This window comes from Ambystoma mexicanum, chromosome 6p (assembly GCF_040938575.1).
Source record: "Ambystoma mexicanum isolate Mex_15411 chromosome 6p, UKY_AmexF1_1, whole genome shotgun sequence".
NCBI classification, from domain to species: Eukaryota; Metazoa; Chordata; class Amphibia; order Caudata; family Ambystomatidae; genus Ambystoma; species Ambystoma mexicanum.
Genome location: NC_090935.1, coordinates 385854847 through 385878326, shown reverse-complemented (window position 1 = coordinate 385878326; position 23480 = coordinate 385854847). Strand labels below are relative to the sequence as shown.

The 23480-nt window shown below is 44.1% G+C and overlaps 1 protein-coding gene across 3 annotated transcripts in view; it reads left to right on the top strand.

Moving 5' to 3' along the window:
* FYB1 (FYN binding protein 1) overlaps positions 1–23480 on the top strand; it is an 838597-nt gene that overhangs the window by 640149 nt on the left and 174968 nt on the right. For all 3 annotated transcript variants that reach the window (XM_069627166.1, XM_069627167.1, XM_069627165.1), the window contains exon 10: positions 5202–5227. In XM_069627166.1, coding sequence (XP_069483267.1) covers positions 5202–5227 — 26 coding nt within the window. The remainder of the gene's footprint in view (positions 1–5201; positions 5228–23480) is intronic.

The following is a 23480-nucleotide window of genomic DNA, read 5'->3' as shown; positions in this document are numbered from 1 at the left end:
CACACGGTGGTTGCGTGCTCATCTGTGCTTTAAAAAAAAAGTTATCTGAAATTGAATGAGGGTAGGTCAACCTCTGGAAAATGGGTGGGGCTAATCTGCACATATTTTCCTATGCTCACCGAACGACATACACATAGACTGGCGTACTCTGGGTGGACACACAGCCTACAGGTGCAGTCCTCCCTGTCACATTTAGTTGTAATGTGACACCCAGGAGTACACCAAGGCATCTCAAAAGGGGGTAGGCAATCCTTCCCCCTGCGTTGGCCAGCCTAATTAAATAACAAAGGCTCCATGGATCTGCGCTATCCTTTGTTGGCCCGGCAGAATGGTGGCAGCAATTAAACATAATTAGCATACTATATTTTATTTAATTTTTGTACCACGCACGCAACTTAATCAGGGCTGAGATTGAAGAGATGAGTCTTAATGGCCTTTTTAAAGGAAGCATAGTTGTCAATAAGGCATCAATAAGGCATATGGAAGCAGGAAGAGAGTTCCAAAGAAGTGGAGCTTGGACTTCAAAGTTTGTGCCACCAAAGCAAACCAATTTCAACTTTGGCTGAACCAGTGTAGGTGCAACGGATGAATGAAGATTGTGAGTGGACGTCTTGCTCTTGGTAAGATCCGATAGGTATACTGGGCATGAAGAAGATAGGCACTTGTGAGCTAAGGTGAGAACTTTGTGTGAAATTCTTTGCCTAACGGGGAGCCAGCGTAGAATGTTCCTGAATGTAGAGATGTGTGTACGACGAGTGAGCTCGAAGATGGTACGTACAGCATTATTCTGTGTAACGTGAAGGGCGCTGATGTTCCGAGCGGTGGTGTTGGCCAGCAGACTATTGCACTAGTCGATCCTAGAATTAATTAATGCTGTAGACAAGAAGGCGCAATTTTCAGAGGTGAGGAATGGTCGAATATATTGTATGCACTTGTTAATAAAGCTGCATGCTGACCTAATACAAGATACGTGAGGCCTCATTGACAGTTTGCCATCTAGGATAACTCCTCGGGTTTTCACCTTCTTCGAGACCGGAATAGTGTGATCCGCAATCAGGAAATCGGAATAGTCAGGAGTGAGCTTGCAGCGCGTATTCTTGGTGGCAACGATCATGAGTTCGGTCTTCGTGTTATTTAGGGCTAAGGAGTTGTGGGCCATCCAATTCTGTATGGCGTTGTACTAATAGAGTATACTTCAAACAGGCCCACATGGGCCTATCTGCAGAGGCTAACAAAAGACAGGAAAACCCCCAACAACATTTGATATGCACTGTGTCAACCTGAAGCCAGCTCCCACCCCTCAGTAACAAGGGCATTGAAGTGTCATGTCTGGTGCATGAGTTTACAGTAGGCAACCCCCACAGGGGGACCCCATTCTGAGGGTAGAAGTATGTGATTTGATGGGGATAGAAAGTCTGTTTTCGCCACAACGTCAAGGGAGACATGCCTTTAATCAGGAACCACAGAGAGCTCTATTAACCAGAGCGACCTTTGATCCACAACAGACGGGAAGATGGCTTGGACTTAGTAGTAAATTCTTTCACCCCTTTACCTTTCCTGTTGCAAAGCACTCTGGTTATGACCTCACGCATTACATTGTTGGTGGGGACCCAGGATTGGTTCATTAATGTAGGCGTAGCCTACACCAATCACTGGGGCCCATTTGGCTTTAAAAGAAGGTTGAGCCCCTCTTTTGACAGATCACCTGAAGGCTTTGCAAGGAGTAGCAAGAAGAACTCATAGGGACCCTGGCTGAAGGTACAGTCTGCCTTGCACCTTCCACCAGTGAAGGAAAGCCAGGAACTCCAAGAAGGAAGCAAGATCCCTCCCCTAAACTTCTCCCAAGGAACAGAGGGAGATACTGAATCCAGCAGACCCTACAGCAGCCCCAGAACCGGTGCCCAGCCAGCACACAGCATGCCCTGCTAGGCTCTGCAAACAAGCTTCCTGCGGGGGATGTGCCATAGACTCTCTGATCCAAACACAGGACAAGGCTGTTGCCTGTAGCACTCTCCTCAGCTTTGGGCCGTCCACCTTAAAGGACAACACAAGCCCAGCGAAGAAGCTAGGAGGAGTGAACCAACAAGCCACAACCAGTGTACACCTTAAAGGAAATTGTTTCGAGGCAGCAGAGGCCCTCGAGCTGCAGCTGACTGCACCACTGACTGTTGCCACGCCGCATTCACTCATTCCACCCAAGATGCCTCGACCAGTGATTCAGACCTGCCAACCTGCACTGATACAACGATTCTTGACCCTGTGCTGCCGTGTAGGCCAGCCTGCACCTGGCCATCCAGCCTCGCTCGCTGAACTGCCTGCCACCTGCTACCTGCAGCAGTCTCCCGTCTTGAACTCTGTCTCAGAAGCTGCAAAGTGTCTTGAAATCGACTCTACACTGTCAACCACCAAGAATTTCTACAAACACTAGGTACATTGTGGTTTTGTAGTGTGCCAGAACTGTCGTTGAATATTAATAAAGTAGATATTTTTATGCAACCTTGACTGGACAGTCCCTTTTATCATTGGGTAATAATTGTATTTTTGCTGTGTTGCAACTAACCAACGATCAACGACCTTGCAGAGATAAGCCTGCCGTTCTGTCCACGTTACAAAAATTGGACAAGGAGGTTTATAATTGACTAGTGTTTCCAATCTTTTAGGATCTCTTCTGGTGTACTAGAGGTGTGGGGCTGATTGATGGTTTAGAACCTGATATTCATCCCTGGACCACTGGTGCCCCGGAAGTTGATTCGTTACACCTAAGGATTGAGATGTAAGAGAAGAACAGAGGAGAAAACGCTGCCTATTTTCTGTCTAGTTTTTCTGAAGAATCTGACATGTTCGTTTTAGAAATGACAGCCAGCCGTAGGTATTAGTTTATCGTAAATTGTGTATTTTCATTAAAAGCATCACTTAGCCCCCACATTGAAGCCAGAGGGACACACTGAAACAATACAAACACCCGTTCTAAGATGCGTACCTTCAGCTGGAGGACCCAGTGAGTCTGGTGCTAGGTGCTAAGTCTTGACGTCAGCAGAATGCTCTTACGCTGTTGAACGCAAGATATTTCACTTCACACCTACAGAACGTGATTCCTAATGTGTGATAAGAGACCTTTAAGCATTCTATGAACCTACATCTATTAAATAAATGGAGGGGAATGTGATTACTGTTTTTTCCAAGATCGCTCCATATTTTGCACATGATCTGATTTTTTTCAGGCTAATGTTCAATTTTGTAGTCACTTATGCCCGTACAGCTCCATACAAGACCTATAAAATATAGAGCATGGCCATAGTCTACTCTTCTTTGTTACAAGCGACTAAAAGTTGACCAACTCACAAGTTACATTAACTTTATTGGTTTGGTTAACAAAACCTAAAACACAGGAAAAAAGAATCAGTCAGAATTCATATTTTCAATTGCACGTGAACATACAATCCACATCAAAGATTCAATACCAACAAATCACAGATTAGCATACAGAATACACATAATGGCAAGTAAACATTCCAACATCTCATTCTTCAAATAAATGGAACTATTAGCGTCCCTCCTTAAGAATGCAATAGCTTAATGAGAGCTGTTAATCTTGGTTTTCAGAGAGGTAACGCAGAATGTTCAAAATTCGCAATGTTTACATTGCAATCTTTGACAAATCCGCGTTTGAAAGGTATTGACCTTCTGACCTTCCCCTTGCAACTCCAGTTCTGTTACTGGAGCAGCTATGTAGAGCATGCATTTCTTTTGTGTTGAGCGTGTCCAGAGAGCTCAGCGAAATGCAATTGACTCCTTCCAGGGTTGGAGTATTTCTGAAATGCTCACCATCTTACATTTTCCAAAATAGCTAACTGTAACATAGATGACTCTTTCATAATATATTTAGATTTCAATGGCGCAGTGCAACTGTGTCTCCGTTTGCATAATTTCCAAATTATAATGTGTTTAAAGATATCCGCCTGAGGGTGCATACGTACGCTCCTTGCCAGATCATGAAGTTCTCTCAAAACATCTTACACTCCATCAAACCAGCCCAGCTTGGACCCCAACTACATGTGAACGGAGGATAACACAGGGGCAACGCGTTGGTCTTGGAAACAAGGCCACGCTGAGCAACAGATATTCAAATCCTGAAGCCATGCTCAGGTATGGTATTAGGCGCGTTATAAAAAAGAAATTAAATAAATAGACTGAATATGATTAAACTCCTCTACCTATTTGCACTAGGGAAAACATCACCCTGCATTGATGTCAGCTATTGCTTTCTGCACACATGGTGCAAAATTGCACTGCACAATGTGTGTAGATCACTCTTGTGGTGCAAGAAAACCAAAACTGGTCATGATAGTCATTTAATGACCATATATTTCCCTCCACCCAGAAAATCTATACCTCCTTACCTGAGGTACACAATGCTAATTTGTTAATTAACCCCTCGTTGCACATGTTCCCAAATCGTTTCTTTAACGCTTACTGACAGTGTGGTGACAACCATTCCATTATAGATGTTAGCATCTTAGCACAGCTGTGGAATGCTAATGCCTCTTTTGTTGGGAGAAAGGATGTTCAACGCAAAGTTCATAACCAGTATACTCTATGAAGACATAAAATACAAAAAGATGGCTGCCATACAAAAAAGATGGCCGCCATGTGAATGGAAGTTGGAACTATCAGGGGAGCCTGTCTTCCATTTCCAGGGTGACCATGACACCAGCTGAGGAGAGGATGACGGCTAATGTGCAAATGTAGAGTAAGGTAAGTGCGAACTGTGTTGAGACAACATGGATGGGGTGGAGTGGAGTGGACTGGAGGAGGATGGAGGGCCACTTGAGGAAGCAGGGGCGTGAAAAGGATCAACCAAAAGATGGCATAGAACGTGGGCATTTACCCGTAGGTAAGGCCCGTGATCCATGCTAGCTTCCTGATTGGCTGTGTGACAATCACCAGTGCTAATACTATGTACCATCCCCCAGAAAAGGCACATGTGCTATAGGAAGGAAGCCCAGACTCAAATGTGCAAATGAATTTTGTGAAAGCCTGAAGACAATGTTCCCTGCTTATAGTGGCTGAATTCCATTTAGTAAATCCTCCTGTAAATCACCAATAGTAACATAGAGACGATGCCCGTGTTGTATCTTCCGGTTCTTATTTCTGCACATGTTCGTTTTTGAATAATTTACATTTTCATTCTCTCTTTGCAGGCATCTTCCTGGAAATTCAAGCGGATGTAAGTAGAATGTAATGTACATTTATCTACTTAAATGTCTTAAAATTCGTTAAAGAAAAGTGCAGTATTAAGAGAACATTAATTAGAAAAATAAGCGTTTGCTCTTTTCTAAGCACTACCTACCCCGAAGAAGCAAACGGTATCAGTGCTCTGTAGAACGAGAAAAATATGGAATTGAGTACATTTTGAAAATACAATATTAAAATGTAAAAAGTAAGCACAATAAGTACAATGCATTACATTAACAGAAACAAACCATTAGTAATTTATAGCAAAAAACACAATGGAGGTGATACACATTTTTGAAAATATGGAGTTGTAATGACTGGTTAGGTTTTTGAAGTGTTAGTTTAACAGTTCCATCGACCCTGCACCCAAAACACTCCCTTTCCTGCCCCAGAACTAAAATAGAGGAATGATTCAGCACAAACCGGAAGTGAAGAATGCAATGCTCATCTCACAACAGTTCCAGAGAGATCATCTGGGTGCAGACAGGTTGCACACTTCACCCACGGCACAGTTCATAAAATATACACTTCTGAAACGTCTACAAATGGCAACATTTTGTGATTGGGGGTTCCTTGCGCCACAGCCAAAGAGAATGATCTCGCAGAGGCCTCAGCATTGTGCCTCTTGGATAACTCTGAAGAATGTAACATATCAAAAGAATAGCTATTTTACATTCAAGTGGTAAAGTTAAAGAAATTAGCATAAAAATAAGAATTTCCCAAGCATGAATTACAAATACATATTATGATTAAAATACAGAAAACCAAAGGTATAGCAATCAACTCAAACAACAAAAAAATAATAAGATGATGGGAACTGTGAATTAAACAAATAAACATCTTACTAGAACTATGGCCACCGGGGATCTGCAGATTCTCTTGCATCCCCTTCCCATGTATGTTTATTTGGAAATGGAGTCAGTATTCTGAACCATCAAATATGCATTGGTAATGTACTAAAGAGCCAATGTTAATACCCTCAATTCACCCTGAAGTTATAAGTTGAGGTGGTTATGCCTGCGTTGCCGGAAGGAATCAGGTGCTGTGGAAGTGCTTGGCCAGTCTCTGGGGGCAACAGCATAGTGAACTCCAATCCGGTAGCTTAAACAGCTCAGGCAGTGCAAGTGGTACCAGGATGAACAGCCTTCCCCATCCCAGTCACACTGAGCATTGAAGTGTGTGCTGGTGAGGAGATTGGGCACTGGAGCTGCTGCGACACCAGGCACGGGATTCCAGATGTGGCTAACCGACCTCTACTTTGCCGCCCCATCTCCAACCTTTCATCAGTAGTGTTGCCGAGGTCTGGAATTGTGCCGGTGCTGGCATCACTAGTTAGTCAAGAATTATGCGTAATGCTTCATCTGCGGAACACACTGACACTTTACAACACAGGGCCTGTACCAGTCTGTAAGTCCATTGGCTTTTCTTCCACTTAAATGACTAACCAGAATTCCCATTTTAACACACAATGGCAACTATTTGAATCATTATTAATATCAGGAACTGCCTTATCACACATTCAGCTGCATTTCTAAGGTTTCTGTTACAAAAGCTTCTGTATCATTGGCCTCAAACAGACTTCTAGGGCCTGATCCATGGAATGTTTTGCACGGTTCCAAAGGACTTTGCACTGCCGACACAAACCCTGATTCGTGGAACTGTGCAGCGTGTATTTTTGCAATGCAAAGTCAGTGCAAAGTTCATTTTGTACTGCATAAATGGGCACTTTGAAACAGTTGTTGCTAATTTTATAAGCGCCTAACAAATGACCAATAAATAGAGTCACTTTTCAGCAGTGTAAAGTCACTTTGAACCGTGCAAAATAATTTCATGAATCGGGCCCCTAGTCTTGTAACATACCTTCCTCAGTTAGATCTGCCCAACACAGCACCGGATCCAGTGAACACAATGTATATGGCTAACTTCAGAAACTAAGAGGTAATCAGATCCCGGCTGCACACCAAACTCATAAGTGAGCCGTTTGTGACGGAATTTGTAGTGGAGCTAGCCTAACTGAAGGCATTGAAGGTGCAATGCACAATTGCACTATGGAAAGGAAACTGCTTGAGCAAGATTGGCATTATACAGGGTCGAATGGAAATGATTGTAAGTACTAGTGAACTGCGCACTCCTTAAATCTTAATAGCTCAACAATGAGATTTCCACCCTCTACCAGCAAGTGGACGATACAGAAAATAGAAACAGAAGAAAGAAATACTGAACTTAAGGCAACCCAGAAGAACACAATTGTGAGGTTACTGTTATCATTCTCATCATAGTTTTCTCTTTTTCATGAAGCTGTCTTCTCTGTCAGTTAGGGATATCCGATATGCGCCTCAGCTTGGACCCATAAGGGAAAATAAATAGAAATCCAACTCTAGAAGATTCATCATGTGCAATATACACAACGCTTGGAATATTGCATACAGCCAAATCACTAGGCTGTTAAAATGGCATGGGCAGAGCATGTACATAAATCATTATTGATTGCTGGAAAAGAAAGTGATTCATAGCAACGTGATCAACCCTAAATTGCCAGTACATTAAATATGGTCACGATAGTTCCGCAAAGATGAGGTCATTGTAAAAGATCTGTTCTCATTTTATGTGAGGATCCAGATGATCTACACATCTTGTAAGACATTGTGGACTCTGCCCACCTCAAATGCTTGAAGTTTTCATCTTCCGCACTCTATGGCGGTATAGCCAGCACAGTCTCCTCTTATAGCTTTTACCTTGGTAATAAATGCTATGCTTTGTAGTTTTCTGTTGTGCATAGCTCTTTAAGGTTTGTATATTGATGGGCCAGTACTCACCACAGTTTTGACTACTCATACAAATATAATGTTTAAAGATTAGTAAGGCAGGCGCTCTGTTACCAGTCATTAGCTTCTCCACCAAATGCACGTTTGCATGACTCCATCAATCTTCAGGGAGGCTGAGTTTCTTTGTTTTTTCAGGCGTGTCTTCATTTCTTTTTCAGGTGTGGCAAGTTAATTAGCTCTGAGGATTCTGGTACTTGTATTTTTGTATTTTACTGTGATGGTGCTGCATGCATCCTGAAAGCAATGTGAAAGTGGCTGTTTCGGGGGTCCATTTTTGTAGTCTTGGATTAGTGCCCACTATGAGCAGTTAGGTTTTCTCATTGTTGAGGGCCAGTGAGTTGGAAGCCATCCAAGACTGAATTGCAGAAAAGATTTTGTTCACTCTATCCAGATCGGTGGAATAGGCCCCTGAGAGCTTAATGAGAATCTGTGTGTCGGCCGTGGAGTTGGCAAACTGCACGCCCAGACTGTCCAGTAGGTCGCACAAGGACCTGGTGCACACATGGAACAGTAAGGGGGGAGAGACTTGATGCTTGTGGCACGCCACAAGTCAGTGGTGTGGAGGATGGTTGATTGTAATTTTTTGTTACCCTAGCCTGTCTCGGTCCGAGGAAGGATTTGAATCATTTAGCAGCTGAGTCAGAGCATGTTCCTATTGTGATCAGGTGGTCAACCAGTAGCTCATGGTCAACCAGGTCGTAAGCGGCCGACAGAAGTAGTAGTGCTGTTTTGCCCTTGTCCACAATCTTTGATTTGAAATCCAGCACTGCTGTCTCCGTCCCATGTGTAGAGCGAAAACCAGATTGTCCTATACCTAATAGTTTAAGCTGTTCGCTGTTCGGCATACTCACAGTATTGTATGTAGGCACTTTTGTCTGGAATTTTCAGTAGGAACGGTATATTAGTTATGCAGCAGAAGTTGGATGCCACTGTAGGATCTAGGTTGTCTTTTTTTAGGAGAGCAGTTATCCACACTTCCAGTAAAGACATGCTAATGATTTTAGTCACCCATGGAAGCAATGGCATAAGACAGTGTTTGAACAAGAATGCGGGAAAGATCTCACCTTTGCAGGACATTGGTTTAAGATTTTGCATAATGTTTAGTACTTCCAGCTCTGATAATTCTTTGAATGCAAAAGGTTTCACAGAAACAGGAGGTTTAACCTTAGTTTTTACTGCTTGGAACCGGGCAGTTTGCTCCCCCATTGCCGCAATGCATTTGGCAATGGCGTTCTGATAGCATAACACTTTCCTGGCACACACATTTTGGATGTTTTGGCACCATTCATCCCTTGCCATATGGCACGATTCGGTGGTCTTGCCCTCTAGTTCATACAGAATGGAGAAGAGGTCACGCGAGCTCGATTTGGCTGTGGTGGTTCAGTCATTTAAGTTAGATCGTTTCGTTTACAGGATACCTTTTTTATCATTGTTGACAGCTTTTTGTATGCTGCCATGGTAATGGAGCAGGAGTTTTTCCTCCAGTTCCGTTCTGCTTTGCGTTTGCCTTCCCTGAGTATGATGATCTCAGTGTTGAACCAGTGGTTGTGCATGGTGATTTGTTTAGGTTTCACAGGGCATAGCAGTGCCATATTGTCAAGAGCGCTGGTAGTGATAGACCTAAACTGTTTGTTGAGGTTTTCTAGGATTGTGTCACCTGGCAGTTTGGTTAGTTCGGGGAGCACCATGGCTCAGAAGTTTTCAGGGGTTACTCTTTTAGTATTCCTGACAGGCATAGTTGCCTCATGGGGGCTGAGGTTCAAAGCATGAGGCAGTAGGATGTTGAAGAGAATGCAAGAGTGGTCAGACCATGGGCATGCATCCCTGTGATTGATGAGGTTATGATGTTCCAGGTTAGTATCCAGTGAAGGGTATCACCACCAGTGTGTGTTGGGGTTTGACACTTTGTGAGAAGTCTAGTGCCTCTAGTTGGTTAAGTAGCGGGAGCCGTCAGAGTACAGACGGTTATCAGCCCAGAGATTGAAGTCACCTACAACCATGACATGAGCGGACGACTTCAGAGCGGCACCTATAATAACCAGTAATTGTTCTTCAAACTCTGTTGTTTTGTTAGGTGGCCTATACAGGATAATAATGCTAATGGTAGTTGTTGCAATGATGCTTAGTTTGGCCAGTATAGATTCACAGTCATCGAGGTCCAGTATTGTTGTGCTGTGGAATTAAAGGTTTTTTTATAGATAAGTGCTATCCCCCGCCCCTTGATGCAATTCTGTTCGAGCATACAATGTTATATCCATCAGGTGTTGCGGCAAGCGCGGCAGGGGTAGTTGACTCCTGAAACCAGTTTTCCGTGATTGCCATTAAGTCAATTTGAAGAATCCAGCACATAGTCAATAACCTGGCAGACATGGCAGACAAGTGATCTAGTGTTACGGACTGCTGTTTTGAGATGTGCTAGGGGGTTAGTTAGGGGTTCGGCAGTAGGACGGGTGTAAGGGGAGGGTCAGGGGACCTCAGGTGCCGCCAGGGGTTCGGGCATGATGGGCACGGAAGCAGGTGGGGTTACCACTGGATGATTATGCTGTGTTCGGGCAGCGCAAAACAGACATGGAGGTTGGTCTTAGTAATGGGTGTAGTGTGACTGGTGGAGACTTCCTCATGGTCGAGTTTCAGGTAACAGGCTATAATTCCCTGCCGCTCATGCCTATTAGATTCCGGCGCGGCATCTATTGCCAGATGAGCAACATCAATGATTCGGAGAGAGTGGAGCAAGGGGTGGCTTGCCCTATTTCCAGTGATTTGGCAGTGCCCTTGCGGAGGAGAGCCTTTGCTACTGGCTGCTACTCGGATCCGAACCGGTGCAAACCGGGCACATGTGCTGGTGCTCACGCGCCTGCTGAGGGACACAAATACCCTTGGGAAGCTGGGTATTGTAGTTCCTTCTGCCTTTCTCGCATGGCGAGCGCGAGGCAGAGCAGAGATTGACCTGAAATCAAAGGCGGCAGCTGCAAAATTAACTGAAACACCTATTAGGCCCAATGCAGTGATTTATAGGGCAGTTTTAAGGGGAAAGTGCAGTAGTCGAATTTGGGGGATCTGAAAATCAAATTAAGTGGGGAAAAACAGCACAATGTCTTAAATCACCCTGCAGCATGTCTCAAATCTGGGAATCTATTTTTAAAACATACTCTAGTTTGGCATGGCCCTGAAATCAAGTCATTGATTGTGAATTAATTACCACCTGATGTGATTGTGGGGTCTAAATCACGCAACACAAACTTACATTAAATACTTTTCACTATAAATCGATGGTCACCAATTTAGGAATACAAAAACTGTTGTGGAATATTAACGGGTTTATGTCACAGATGTGACAAGGCTGACGTATTGCTTTTCTTAAAAAAATCATTCAATTATTTGTTTACAGAGAACCTAGTGTTTAGATCCAATTCACCTTAATGGTGATATGTCTGTTTGCAACTCTGCTACAGCAGACAAAGCAGACACTCGATGGGATTTCCTTGTTGGCTTCCCTGACTGCTGTCACCTCATGCACCTCTTTTATAAATTGGCCTGATTTCCTAGAAGTTAAGCTTATCACTGTTTTTAAAGTATTAATGATTGTTACAAACTGCTAATTGTTTCCACTAGCGAAGAAACGTGATACTTTTATTGCATGCTTAAAGGATGTTATTAATTGCCTTTTGGTAGATACTTCCTGGATTTCTGCTACATATACTTTATCGGGTGATTATCATTCTAAACCTGGGGGGGTGCAGTGGGCTGGGATTGATTTGGTTCTGGAGAAGATGCAGTGAAGCCGATACCTGAGGCCTTCTTGGGGGATGCTACATGTTAAATTGTATTGCTTATAGCACGAACCTAGGTCAAGAGCAGCGGAGCGCTTTACACCAGGAGTGTCTCAGCATTGGGCAGAGTATTTTATGAAGTAGTGCAGTACTGTTGGAGGAGGGAGAGTGGCATTTTTATTTTTGTCAGGAAGGTATTGTTCAAAGAGCCACGTTTTTTGTTTTTCCAGAACTGGGGGATGGTGGGGGCATTTCGAGTCGGGATTGAGTAGTAGTAGTAAGTAGCACAAACATTTATTGAGAACATATTAACAGTGCAATGACTAATTTCAAGGCAATATCCAAACTATGAACAAACAATAAATAGAGAACTAACAGAATACTTAAAATAAATTGATAAAATAGAGGAAAACGAACAAAGAAAATAATTCGTAGCACATAGACGTTTCTGATGGACAGTTTATTCCATAGGTGACATCCCAATGTATGCACCATTTTTCCACCGTAAAATGTCTTGTGGAACTTGCCAGCCACTAACAGATCTTTAGACATAGATCTGAGAGGTCTGCTCCGGACATGTTTCTGAACCATGTCTTGTAGGTACTCAGTAGCTTCTCCAAGCAACGAGTTGGTGGTAGATCTCTTTCCTCTGCTGTGGCCTCCCTCTGGAACAGCCTCCCTGCCTCCCTGAATCTCGAGGATAATCATCTCCGGTTCTGGAGACACCTCAAAACCTTTCTCTTTGCTTCTGCTTTTTCTCCTTCTCTCCCCTGCTGGCTTCCTGACTGAATCTGACATTGCACTGGTTACCTGGCCACCTTCAGATCTATGGCCCAGGTCCCCTCCGCGCCAGTTGCACACCTGAACTGCATTCCTGGCAACACACGCACTTTGGCACTGTTTCTGTAACCCTACTAGTCCCACTACCAGCACTCGACACCCGATGTCTGCACTTACCCTTGCACTTGCCACCTGCTGGCCGTACTTATTTACTTGTTGCTATTTATTTATTCCATGTACTTCAATGTCCCCCTCCCCTGCACTCTCTCGCTTCCCCCTCCCATGCACTTGTAGGATCATTGTCCGTCTTCCCTCTGTTCCTCCTCCCTTGCCTCGTCGCTCCTTGAAACACTTGTGTATAGGCGCTTTACAAATGCCACATCATATCATAAGCCATTTGTTATTTTTCAGATGTGCGTGAGTACCCTTTCCTGAATTATTGCTTCAATTGGTAACCAATCAAGACTTTACCATGATTGCGAGATATGATTATATGTTTTTGCCAAAAATGATATGTACTGCGCAATTCTGCACTGCTTGTAACTGTGAGATGGATTTCTTTGGCATGCCCAGATATCATCTTGAAAGTACGACTGCCTGCACTGGAGACTTTAAATGGCCCACTTCCAGGTGTTGCTTGCACCTACTCATATTGTAGAGATGGTAAAGGTTGTTTACTACTGCATCTACTTGCGGCCCAAAGGAGAGCTGGTTGCCAAATCAGACCGCTAAATTCTTGACCATCTCCACAGGAATAGGAGGACTCCCCAGACCAGAAGGCCAAAGAAATGGAAGGGGAGGTTTAGCGGGTCAACCAAGCAGCAGGACTTCTGTGTGGTCTGCATTTAAGTAAATTAAGTTGTTCTGCACCTATCACTGCACTGATCCCAAACAGATCTCTACTGTACTACTTCTATTCAGATCCGCATGGAGGTCAACAATTATCTGAGTGTCGTCAGCACATAGCTGACATTAAGAACCCCACCTTTCTATGATCTGAACCAAGGTGTACATGTAGGTGTTGAGCAACAGAGGGGACAGTGCTTCTCGTTGTGAAACGCCACGGGGGAGAGAACTGCTGAGTGAGATGACATTTCCCAGCAAGACTCTATGCTTCCTACCACTCAGGAAGGATTCCAGCCAGGCTAATGCTGATGTGTTGAAGACAATTTTGAGGCGTTAAATCAGAATATTATGGTCAAGTGTGTCAAATGCGGCTGACAGATCCAAAAGGATCAATGCAGCTGGCAAACCCCTATCTCTTTGCTCTAATAACGTTTCCCTGACAAACATCACTGTTGTCTCTGTGCTGTGGATGGGGGCGGAAGCCGTGATCTGGCTAAAGACAAGCCCTTTTCAAGATATTTCTAAACTTGCCTCTCCTTCCAATTTTTCTTGGGAAGGGAAGGTTAGATATGGGATGATAGTTCACTGGTCCTTCTCGATCCAGATGAGCCTTCTTCAGCAATGGTGTAACTTGGGCCTCTTTTAGCTTGTGTGGATAGATGCCTCTTTAAAAAGAGATCTTAATAATGTTAGCTACGTCATCAGACAGCAGGCATTCTTTCATTAATTTAGGTGGAAGATCATCTAAGGATAAACCTTTTGCTTTTAATCCTTGTACTCTGTTCATTACATCTGTCCTTGATATAAAGTCAAAGCACTTAAAGGAAGAGGTATTATGTGATGAAGTATCCTCTATGCTATCAAAGGTTCTAGATTTGGTTGCAATGGTCTCGCAAAGCTTGACAATCATAGTTTGGAAGAAAGATGCCAGTTCACTGCAGAATGATTGGGTATACATAATTGGCTATTTATAAGGCGCTTAATACCCAGAGGTTTCTAAGCGCTGACCCGGGGATCAAAGCTGTGTTGCTCTATGTCGTCTTGCTTCCAAAGTGTGCGCGTTGCCCCTGAGCTATCCTGCCAAGACAAAGAAATGGTTTTGTTTGATGCTTCTGATACAGTATTATATTCCTTATACATTTTAAATAATTTGCGGTGCTCGAATGGGCCATTGAAATTCTCTCTAAAAAATAGAATGCTTGTAGCAAAGCTTTTTTTATAGATTCCCAAATTAGTTGAACTTTTTCTTTATCAAAGCATAGGCGAGTATGGCACCAATAACCCTCCAAAAGTCGACCCTGCTTTTTTAAATCTGCAGGTTCTACAGTGAGCTTGTGACTAGGGTTTACTATGGTTTTCTTTTAAATGTACCTGGGTGTAAAGGTGACCCAGCACCTTTCGAGAGTTCCATATGGTCCAGGCGTTGCAAAAGAATGTTTGTCTGCTTGCGAGTCTTCCCTTTCCGATCTAGCTTATACTCCAACCTTTTGATAATTCTTCTATGTGAGGTGTGAAAGCCTCAGGGGTGTAGGTTTAGCTGCCACATATAATGCTGTTCCATTAGAGACTGTGTTGTATTGGCGGGACACTGTAATAAGGTGGGCTGCAGCGTGGTGAGCTGCCTTGAGGGTGGCCAATTGTATGGAGGGTGTTTGCCATGAACTGATGCTAGAAGTGATAATGATGGTCTTAAACAATTCAATTGTACCTTTGATTGGGATCTTAGACTAATTAATGACAGTGTGACAATGTAATGGGCCTCACCCTGTTAAGGGGGGCAATGACCCCTCTCAACCTCGGTTAAGGGGTCAACCAAGCAACACCAGAGCCAGACCTACCCCAGTGGTGGTGTGGGGGAATTGAGAGAGAACCCTATCCCCAGTTCCCCAGTATGCATGGAGCCATACATGTACATTGGTGCCACTTTCTCTGACCCGTTGTCTATCAAGCTTTTGTCCTAGTGAGATCTCTTTCTCTCCTCTTGCATGTGGTCCCGAGAGACTACAACTACCAGCACCCACCAGACTCCTCAGATCCCTGGGATGGAAAATAGCACCCAAGAGACAGCACCATCCAGAAGACTACAAGTACCACAACACACCTGTGCCCATTGTATAAGACAAGGCCTGGAACAGCTGGACCAGACTGGTTACCAAAAAACAAATGGACTAGGCTTCCACATTCATGAGCCAAATTAAAGACCAAACACCCACAACAGACTGCCCAGGCATGATACAGGGGAGCATGTGAGCAGCAGCGTGGAGCTGAAACCATCAGAGAAAAACACAGCCCTAGGGGAAACCAGGGAACCCTCAACAAATCCTTTTTGGGAATTGACTTACTTCAACCTGGAGGAGAGAACCTGAGAACACACAACCACAGTGACTGCACAGCTGGCTGAATGAAAATGGAGACTGGAAAGGGCATGGGGCTATGTGTGCTTATGAAGACTTCCAGGTTGGCTCAAACAAGCAGCTGGCTTGGGTACCCAGTAGGAGTAGAAAGAACCATCTAACCGGGAAGGAGAGGGTTATAAAAAGCCTGCAGATTCAGTCTGCAGTCAGAGGCGATTGAGTGAGGTGAAAGTAGCTGGAGGTAGTCTGAGAGACCAGAGCGGGTGGAGGGGGGACAAAGAGAGAGAGAGAGAGAGAGAGAGAGAGAGAGAGAGAGAGAGAGAGAGTGAGAGAAGGCTGACATAGTAGAGGAGATTGAGAAAAAGGCTGAGAAATGGTAAACAGAGTAAAGGCTAAAGGCATTCCAAGGCAACCAGACGTCCCTTCCTATAATAGAGACAGACTACATTTAGAGGTAGCCTGGCTGAGGAGCACCTATATTGCAAAAAGACTGGTTTGAGTAGGGGGACTGGGCTAGGGAGGTGAGAGCCATCTGCAAGCATGAGGGCAAAGGTACAAGGACCATCCCTAGACTTGGAGCCCCAATTGACATATTTTTGTTTGAATGTTGGCAATAAAAACAGAAAACATATCAGACGTGTAAGTCATTGAGAACCTTTTCACAGCAGGGCTTCTTCTGAACGGCCTGGAACGTCTTCCTTTTTTGGGTTCTCAAGGCTCTGCTACCGTTTATTCGTTTTTTTATTTCTTTAGTATGTTGGAAGTGGGTCACCGTCTTAATAATTGTCAATGTAGTGAGCGATCATGCAACTATTCCTTCATTGCTAGACATTTTAGCCCCACATAGATTAATTCTCTCTTTGCACCCAAATGCTGGAGTTACCCTGGCTGGTTGTTGTCATAAGATTAACTGGGACCAGGCTTTACATGATAAAATCTTGATCAGAGTGCTAGACACTAACATTTTCCATGTCAATTGATGTTTGTTGTTGAACAATGATCCCTGCTTATTTTCAAACTCAATGTAAATTGATTTCCAATATTGGGAATAGTCTTTCGAGAATCTGTCACCTGGGGCTTTTATTCCATCTGATCATGGTTTGACAAATCTTGTAAACTGCCAAAATGTGATTTACCAAATGATTTAAAAAGTGCTAATAGTCCTAGATTTACCATTCGCGAATTGCCTACACATTATAAAATTCTTCTGGCTCGAAGGAAGCATGAACGTCTAGGTGAGGGATACCTTACAATCTACCCACCCATTTTGGGAACTACTTGCCCATCGACTAGCTTTTAACTATAACCCGGGCCCATAGAACAATGACCCAATGGACCTTTGGCTAGTCCATTTTTGTCTCTTTACTCAACGTCCTATTGTTTAATATGGAATTCTTGAAGGAGCTACTAAATGATGTTTGGACTCTTATTCGATTCTTATTTTTGATGATATCAGTGCTGCTCTGTCCTCTCTTAAGCTGAATAGGGGCCCTGGTCTGGATAATGGTCTGTCTGACTTTTATAAATCTAACATCGAGCTGTGGGGTCCTTTACTTTGGAATCCTTTTAATGATATAATTGAGCTGCGGGGGTTGGTGCACAGGCTCAAGGTCTTTTGGTACCCAATACCATAAATATTAAGCAAGAATATTCATATGTAGCTTTTATGTGTTTGGCTTCGGCGTTTGATTCTGTTGATTAAAGTAGATTTTGGGAAGCCCTTGCGGCCTTGAATATTCCACATGATTTCCTAGGTGTGTTGATGCTAGTGCATGAAAATAATACTGCTGCAGTTCGTGGCCATAAGCAGGCTTTGTGAAATCCTTGTCATGTCTTGTTTTGTATGCAAAGCTGTGGTTTAGGTCCTATTCTTTCATCTTCTCACTAACCAACTGTGCAACTTTGTGAGTGGAATGACTGTGGATTTCTCTGTTGTAGTTTGCGGTGTGTATTCACATATTGTCTTATGCTGACGATAGTGTGTTGCTTGCATGCACACCTGTCTCTTTGCAGATTTTATCAGACATGCATGCACGACACATGAACGATCTGGGTTTTAACAATCGATGCTGCCAAATATGCCATTGTGGTGTTTCCTAGGCGGGTGTCGATTGCCCACAGTTCGAGACTAGTGGATATACAGCTGACTGGGAGAATCGGTATGATTGCCTTGGTTTTAGATTGTGCAGTAGGTTATCTAATCTTAAAAAACTAAAAAAGTAAACAGACCATATATAACAAGCAATGGGGAATATTGCAGTTGCTTTACATGGCACGGGCTCCGGCAAAGGTATACACAGGTAGTGGTTACAGTGAACCCAGAATTATTTTTGTAAAAGATTACTGGGGTACCTAAAGCTGCATCCAACTTCTCGTGTCATCAAGAGCTGGGTGTGAGATTTTTGAAAGAGCAATTTTATGTATTGCCTGTTGGCCTTTTTTGGGTGCTGGTAGTAATCCTAATGCTGGGTTATTTTAAGTAATGTTTTCTGATCTATGGAAAAGCAAGCATGCCCTGGAGATGGTGATGTTGTGAAGGAGTTCGATTCAATGTCTGGAATAATAAGAATAAGAATGTAAACGGACTGAGTAAATCTTCAAAAAATTCCTTTATAAACCGATTATTGGCATGGCATCTGTTAGTTCAAGAATAAAATTACATGTTATACTTCAGTTGTGTAACCTTATCTTTTGTGGGCACATCAAAGCAAATTATGTCGATTAATTACAGACTGTGCATTTATTTTCTAGTGCTGAATTCTTCCGTTGCTAATTGGCACGGTATCGGGGTGCAGCTTGCTGTCCATTTTGTCCTGGGGTTTAGAGACTTCTGTGTGCTTTTTGTTTTTTGTCAAAAATACAAAGAGATAAGGAATATTTTGTTAGTGCCTACCGTACAAGGTATTAAAATTTGACAACCTCTTCCTACTTTTTGAATATCTTGAATGGGCTAATTTATTACTCCACACTGGGGCGGAAAGTAAGCTTGTAAGGCCCTTTTAAGTGTTGGATAATCACTCTCTGGTCTTTCTTAGTAGTCATTGCGTTTTATTCTTTTAAAATTTAACCAAAATGAAAGGTACTGTTCTGCATTTAAATCGATGCATTGTTAGGTTTTTAATCTCAAATATATATTAGTGCATTTTTTCTTTATTTTGAACCCTGTTTCTGAATTTTCTGTTTTTATTACATATCGTATGTGATCAATATGAATATTTTTCTGAAAAACGCTGGTCTTACTATATTTTGTAATTTTGCTGGAATAACTTCTGAATCATTTTGATGTACACAATAAACAACGGGCTTCCTTAAGATAATTAGCCAGAATCTAAATGGCCACTTTGGGTCTAGCAAAACGTGCTAAGGTGCTGTTTACCTGTGCAAAGAAAAGTGTGATATTTCTAAATCACGAAACATACCTTTATACAATTGTTGCTATCAAACATGCAAAGAGACTCTGTATCTCTGTCACTATAGCGCCCTGCAGGGCAGAGGAAATGGTCTAGCCACTGTGGTTCACACATAATTCAATAGTTCCCTTGTACAGCAAAGAGCTGATTGTGAAAGTAGATGGAAAGTTGTGAAATTATCAATGGCTTCTGGAACTAGAACTTTGGTTCATATTTACACCATCACAACGGATAACCCAGAATTATAGCAATGACAAAACTAACGCATGAATTCATAGACGACAAGATGATACTGGGTGACAATTTGTATTAACCCATGCATCCCAATTTAGACTGCAAATTCAGTTGCCTTTCACCAAATAACACAATTACAATATCATGAAATCTGCAATGGACATTATGAGGCTGGTACACGTGAGCACTACATCCCACCAACATTGATAACTTTTTCTTTTATAAATACAAATGTTCATACTGTCAAATTGAGTATCTTTGGCCCAGCAAGAGGCTCTGGCGACAGCATGTCAGGCTGGTATTGCCATTATTGTCGGGTCAATGTGGTTCCAGCAAATTCACGTTCCTATTCATGTTTGTTCTTCGAATTTGCATTTGTTCACACCCCCTGCCTTTCCATTTATGGGGGATGTGTTTGAGCACTTTCAACACTGGATTTCACAATCACTTTTTGAAATCCGCGAGTCTTTGGTAGTTTGCGGAACAGCATTTTCATAGTAACAACACTCACCTTTATAAGCATCTCTAACCAAGCCCCATGTCTAACACATCTTTGACTTAAACAGTTCTCTCCCGGGTATAGGACATGGTCAATGGACTTTTCATTCATCCCTCCTACATGAAGAGTAGTGCTGCTCTTCCATTTGCTTTGATCATGTATCAAGACATTTATACTCAAATTGACCCTGGGATGCATCTCCTAGAGGACACCTGCCAAACCTGTGGCACTACTGAGCACTATATGAGAACTCATATAATCACTTATGTTTCTCATACAGAAAAAGCCTAAGTAAATGAGGCAGTGCATTTGTAAAGAGGTCGGCTAGTCTGGGTCCAGAGGACCTTGTTTACACAATCTATTAGGGGTGACAACCTTCGCAGGAGGTCATTCCCTAGTAAACAAGGGATGCCCTCTGGAGTCACAACTATGACCGGGTGCTTCACCATGTGTCGCCCAATTTTAATGTCCAAATCCGCAGTCCCCTCGACGGTAATTACCTTCCCGTCAAAGTTCTGAAGTTGTCCAGGAAGAAGGGTGAGAGGAATTTGGTAATTCTCCCCCTTTCCTGAATTCAGTTGATCAAAGGCCTTTTTGGTCAGAAGGGTAGCTTGGCACATTTTTGGACAACTGGTGGGTTCGTTTTTTAGTTTTGGACACTGATAGAGAAGAGATTTGGGCAGAATTCTGTGAGGAGTTTTGGGAATCTGCAAAGAAAAGGTGGCAACTAGATATGGGAGAAGTTTTGGGTTCCCCTGGTTCTGGGCTGCCCCCCCCCCCTTTTTGGAGGCAGTCACCAGGATGGGTTGAAACCAGGGGATTTCCAGGCTGTTGGTTCTGGGGTTGGATAATGGGCGGCGCTAGCTTAGTCCCCACATCTACCCAGTCCGGATTTGAATCCTTTGGGACCCATTTTTCTTTGGCAGGAGTTCCCCCATCTCTGAAGGAGAAGATCCTTTTCCCAGGATCCTCTGAGGATCCCTCTCCTTCAAATTGGAAGATCTGTACCTCCTCCACAAAATGGGTCTGTTTGGGTTCTTTGTTTCTCCTACCCCCCTCTGCTCCTTGGGTGGCAGACTTTCAGGGGCAGGAGATTTTGGTTCTGATTCCTTGGTTTTCAGGGGCTTTTTACAAGTGGGGATGGAAGCTTCCTCCAAGGCTTTACACCCCCTTCCCCTTGTGCCTCCTCCCTGGCAACCGGTGGGTTGTCGGAGTGCTGCCCCCGTCATTGTTCTGGAGCACCAGGTCCGGAGTTTGAGGCATTCTGTGCCGGCATGCTAATCTGAGGGCTATGTTGAGCCCTCAGCATGCAACCCACATCCTGTGCCATATTTTGGACCTGGCGCTCTAACTGTGAAACCCGCTCAGGCTGATACGGGGTTCTCATTTCACTCCTGGGCTAATCCTGGGAAGGGTAGGTATCCCTTCTCTGATAATACCCTGGGTTGGGAAAATTTGCGTACCCCTCCACCCTTGGCCTCCCCTCTCCCGGATTTTAATTTTTTTTTAAAACACTTTTTATTATTTTTACCACAAACACACCAAACATAATAACTTTTTAGGACTCACATGATCAATGTCAAAGCATCACATTATACAGTGTCGCTTTCCGCCCTTTCTCCTCCCTCCCCCCGAACTCGAGCCATCTCAGCTACATCATCTACATGAGCATTTTCAGGAATCTCAGTACTTGTTGCCTCATCTGAGTCTTCTGTATCATGATTGACCTGGTGGGGGTTAGCCATCGAGGTCACCAGCTGCCTCCAGGCTGTCAGGGGGCCCACTTCCTCCTCTCCCCCCTTGGTGACAGCTTCAAACCATACCACGGTTTCTGCTTCCGCCCATCTCAAGAGGTCCGCCCACCATATCTCCACTCTGGGCCTGTGGGCGGCTTTCCAACACATTGCGATTCTGCGTTTGGCCAAAATATAGGCCAGGTCCTTCATATTACTGATATGCTTTGAATGACGTGGCCTGGGGAAGTTCCCAAGCATGCAAGCCCAGGCAGACCCTATGTCCAGTGGCACTCCCCAACCCGCCATTTTCATCTTTATTTCCTCCCAGAATCTATGCACCTCAGGACAAGCCAAGAAGCCCTGCTTCCTTCTCTCCACACCTGGGGCATTTTCGTACAGCCCGGCCTCCAAACCTAGCTATTGTACTGGGAGTCAGATAAACTCTATGGGTGACATACAACTGAATCTGCTGGAGTCTCGCATTCCGGGACACTTTTTTATGGTACCTCTGGGCTCTATCCCACTGTCCCTCTGTCATGGGTACCCCCACCTCTTCCTCCCAGTCTTGCCTCAAGTGAAACAGCCCCTTCCCCTCCTTCGCCCTCAGGAGCTCATATATCCTAGATATTTCGTGCCCACCCTCCGAGACATCATACATCGTTTCTAGGGAGGCATCAGGTTCTTCCTCTAGCACAGTCTCAGGCCATCTCTCTCTCTCACCCGTTTCATGAGCCTGGTATAAGTAATGAATTGACCTCTATGCACCCCTGTCTCCTCCTGCAGCCTCTGGAATCCCAACGCCTCCCCCTCCTGCCATATGTCTCCAAGGGTGGCCAATCCCACTGGTTCCCAGTATCTGCGGATCGCTTCAAACAATTGGGAGTCATCCCCGCAAATCACCGCCAGCGGGACCTGCAGAGAAAGCGGATCTGGGTCACCCACCGTTTTCCATGTCCTGCGCCAGACTTCCCAGCCCAGCCTCAATAGTCTCCCCATCCTCGCTATTTTAGTTTTCTGCAGCCACACTGTCTCCCTCAAAAAGTAAGGAGCCAATTCGCCTTGCATAAGCCTAACCTCTGCCGAGTATTCCGCAGACAACCACCTAGACACATACGACAGCTGTCCTGCTAGGTAATACAGCTCGAAATTCGGTAGGTTTATGCCCCCCTTATCACATGTGTTCTGTAGTTTCCACAGGGCCACCCTATTCCTGGAGTTGCCCCATATGAAGCCCCTCCACATGCCATGAAGTTTCACAAAAAAGCGTTTAGGGATCAAGTACGGGACATTCACAAAAAAGTGCAAGAGTCTGGGCAGGACCACCATTTTGAGCAAAGCTGCTCTCCCCACCATGGCTAGGGGTAATCTAGACCAGAACACCATGCTATTCTTAACTCCCTCCATCGCTTTCTCTGTGTTCTGTTTGTGTTCTGTCTCTATTTTGTGGTAAACATTCACTCCCAGATACCTAAATGTCTCGGTCTGTCAAGGTATCTGCAAGACAGGCAGCCTCTCCAGTGGGGTACTCTTGTACCTTCCCAGGGGGAACAAACTAGACTTCCCGGGGTTCACCGATATGCCCGAGAGGGTGGCGTAACAATCCATCACCTCCAACACATATTGCAAGTTCTCCTCTGGGTAGCGCAAGTAGAGGAGCACATCATCCGCGTACAATGATATCAGGTGTGTGCTTCCCGTCGTGCGGATCCCCACCTCCCCGTATTGTTGTCGCAGGCATATTACCAGCAGCTCTAATGCCAAGATGTATAACATGGGTGACCAGGGGCATCC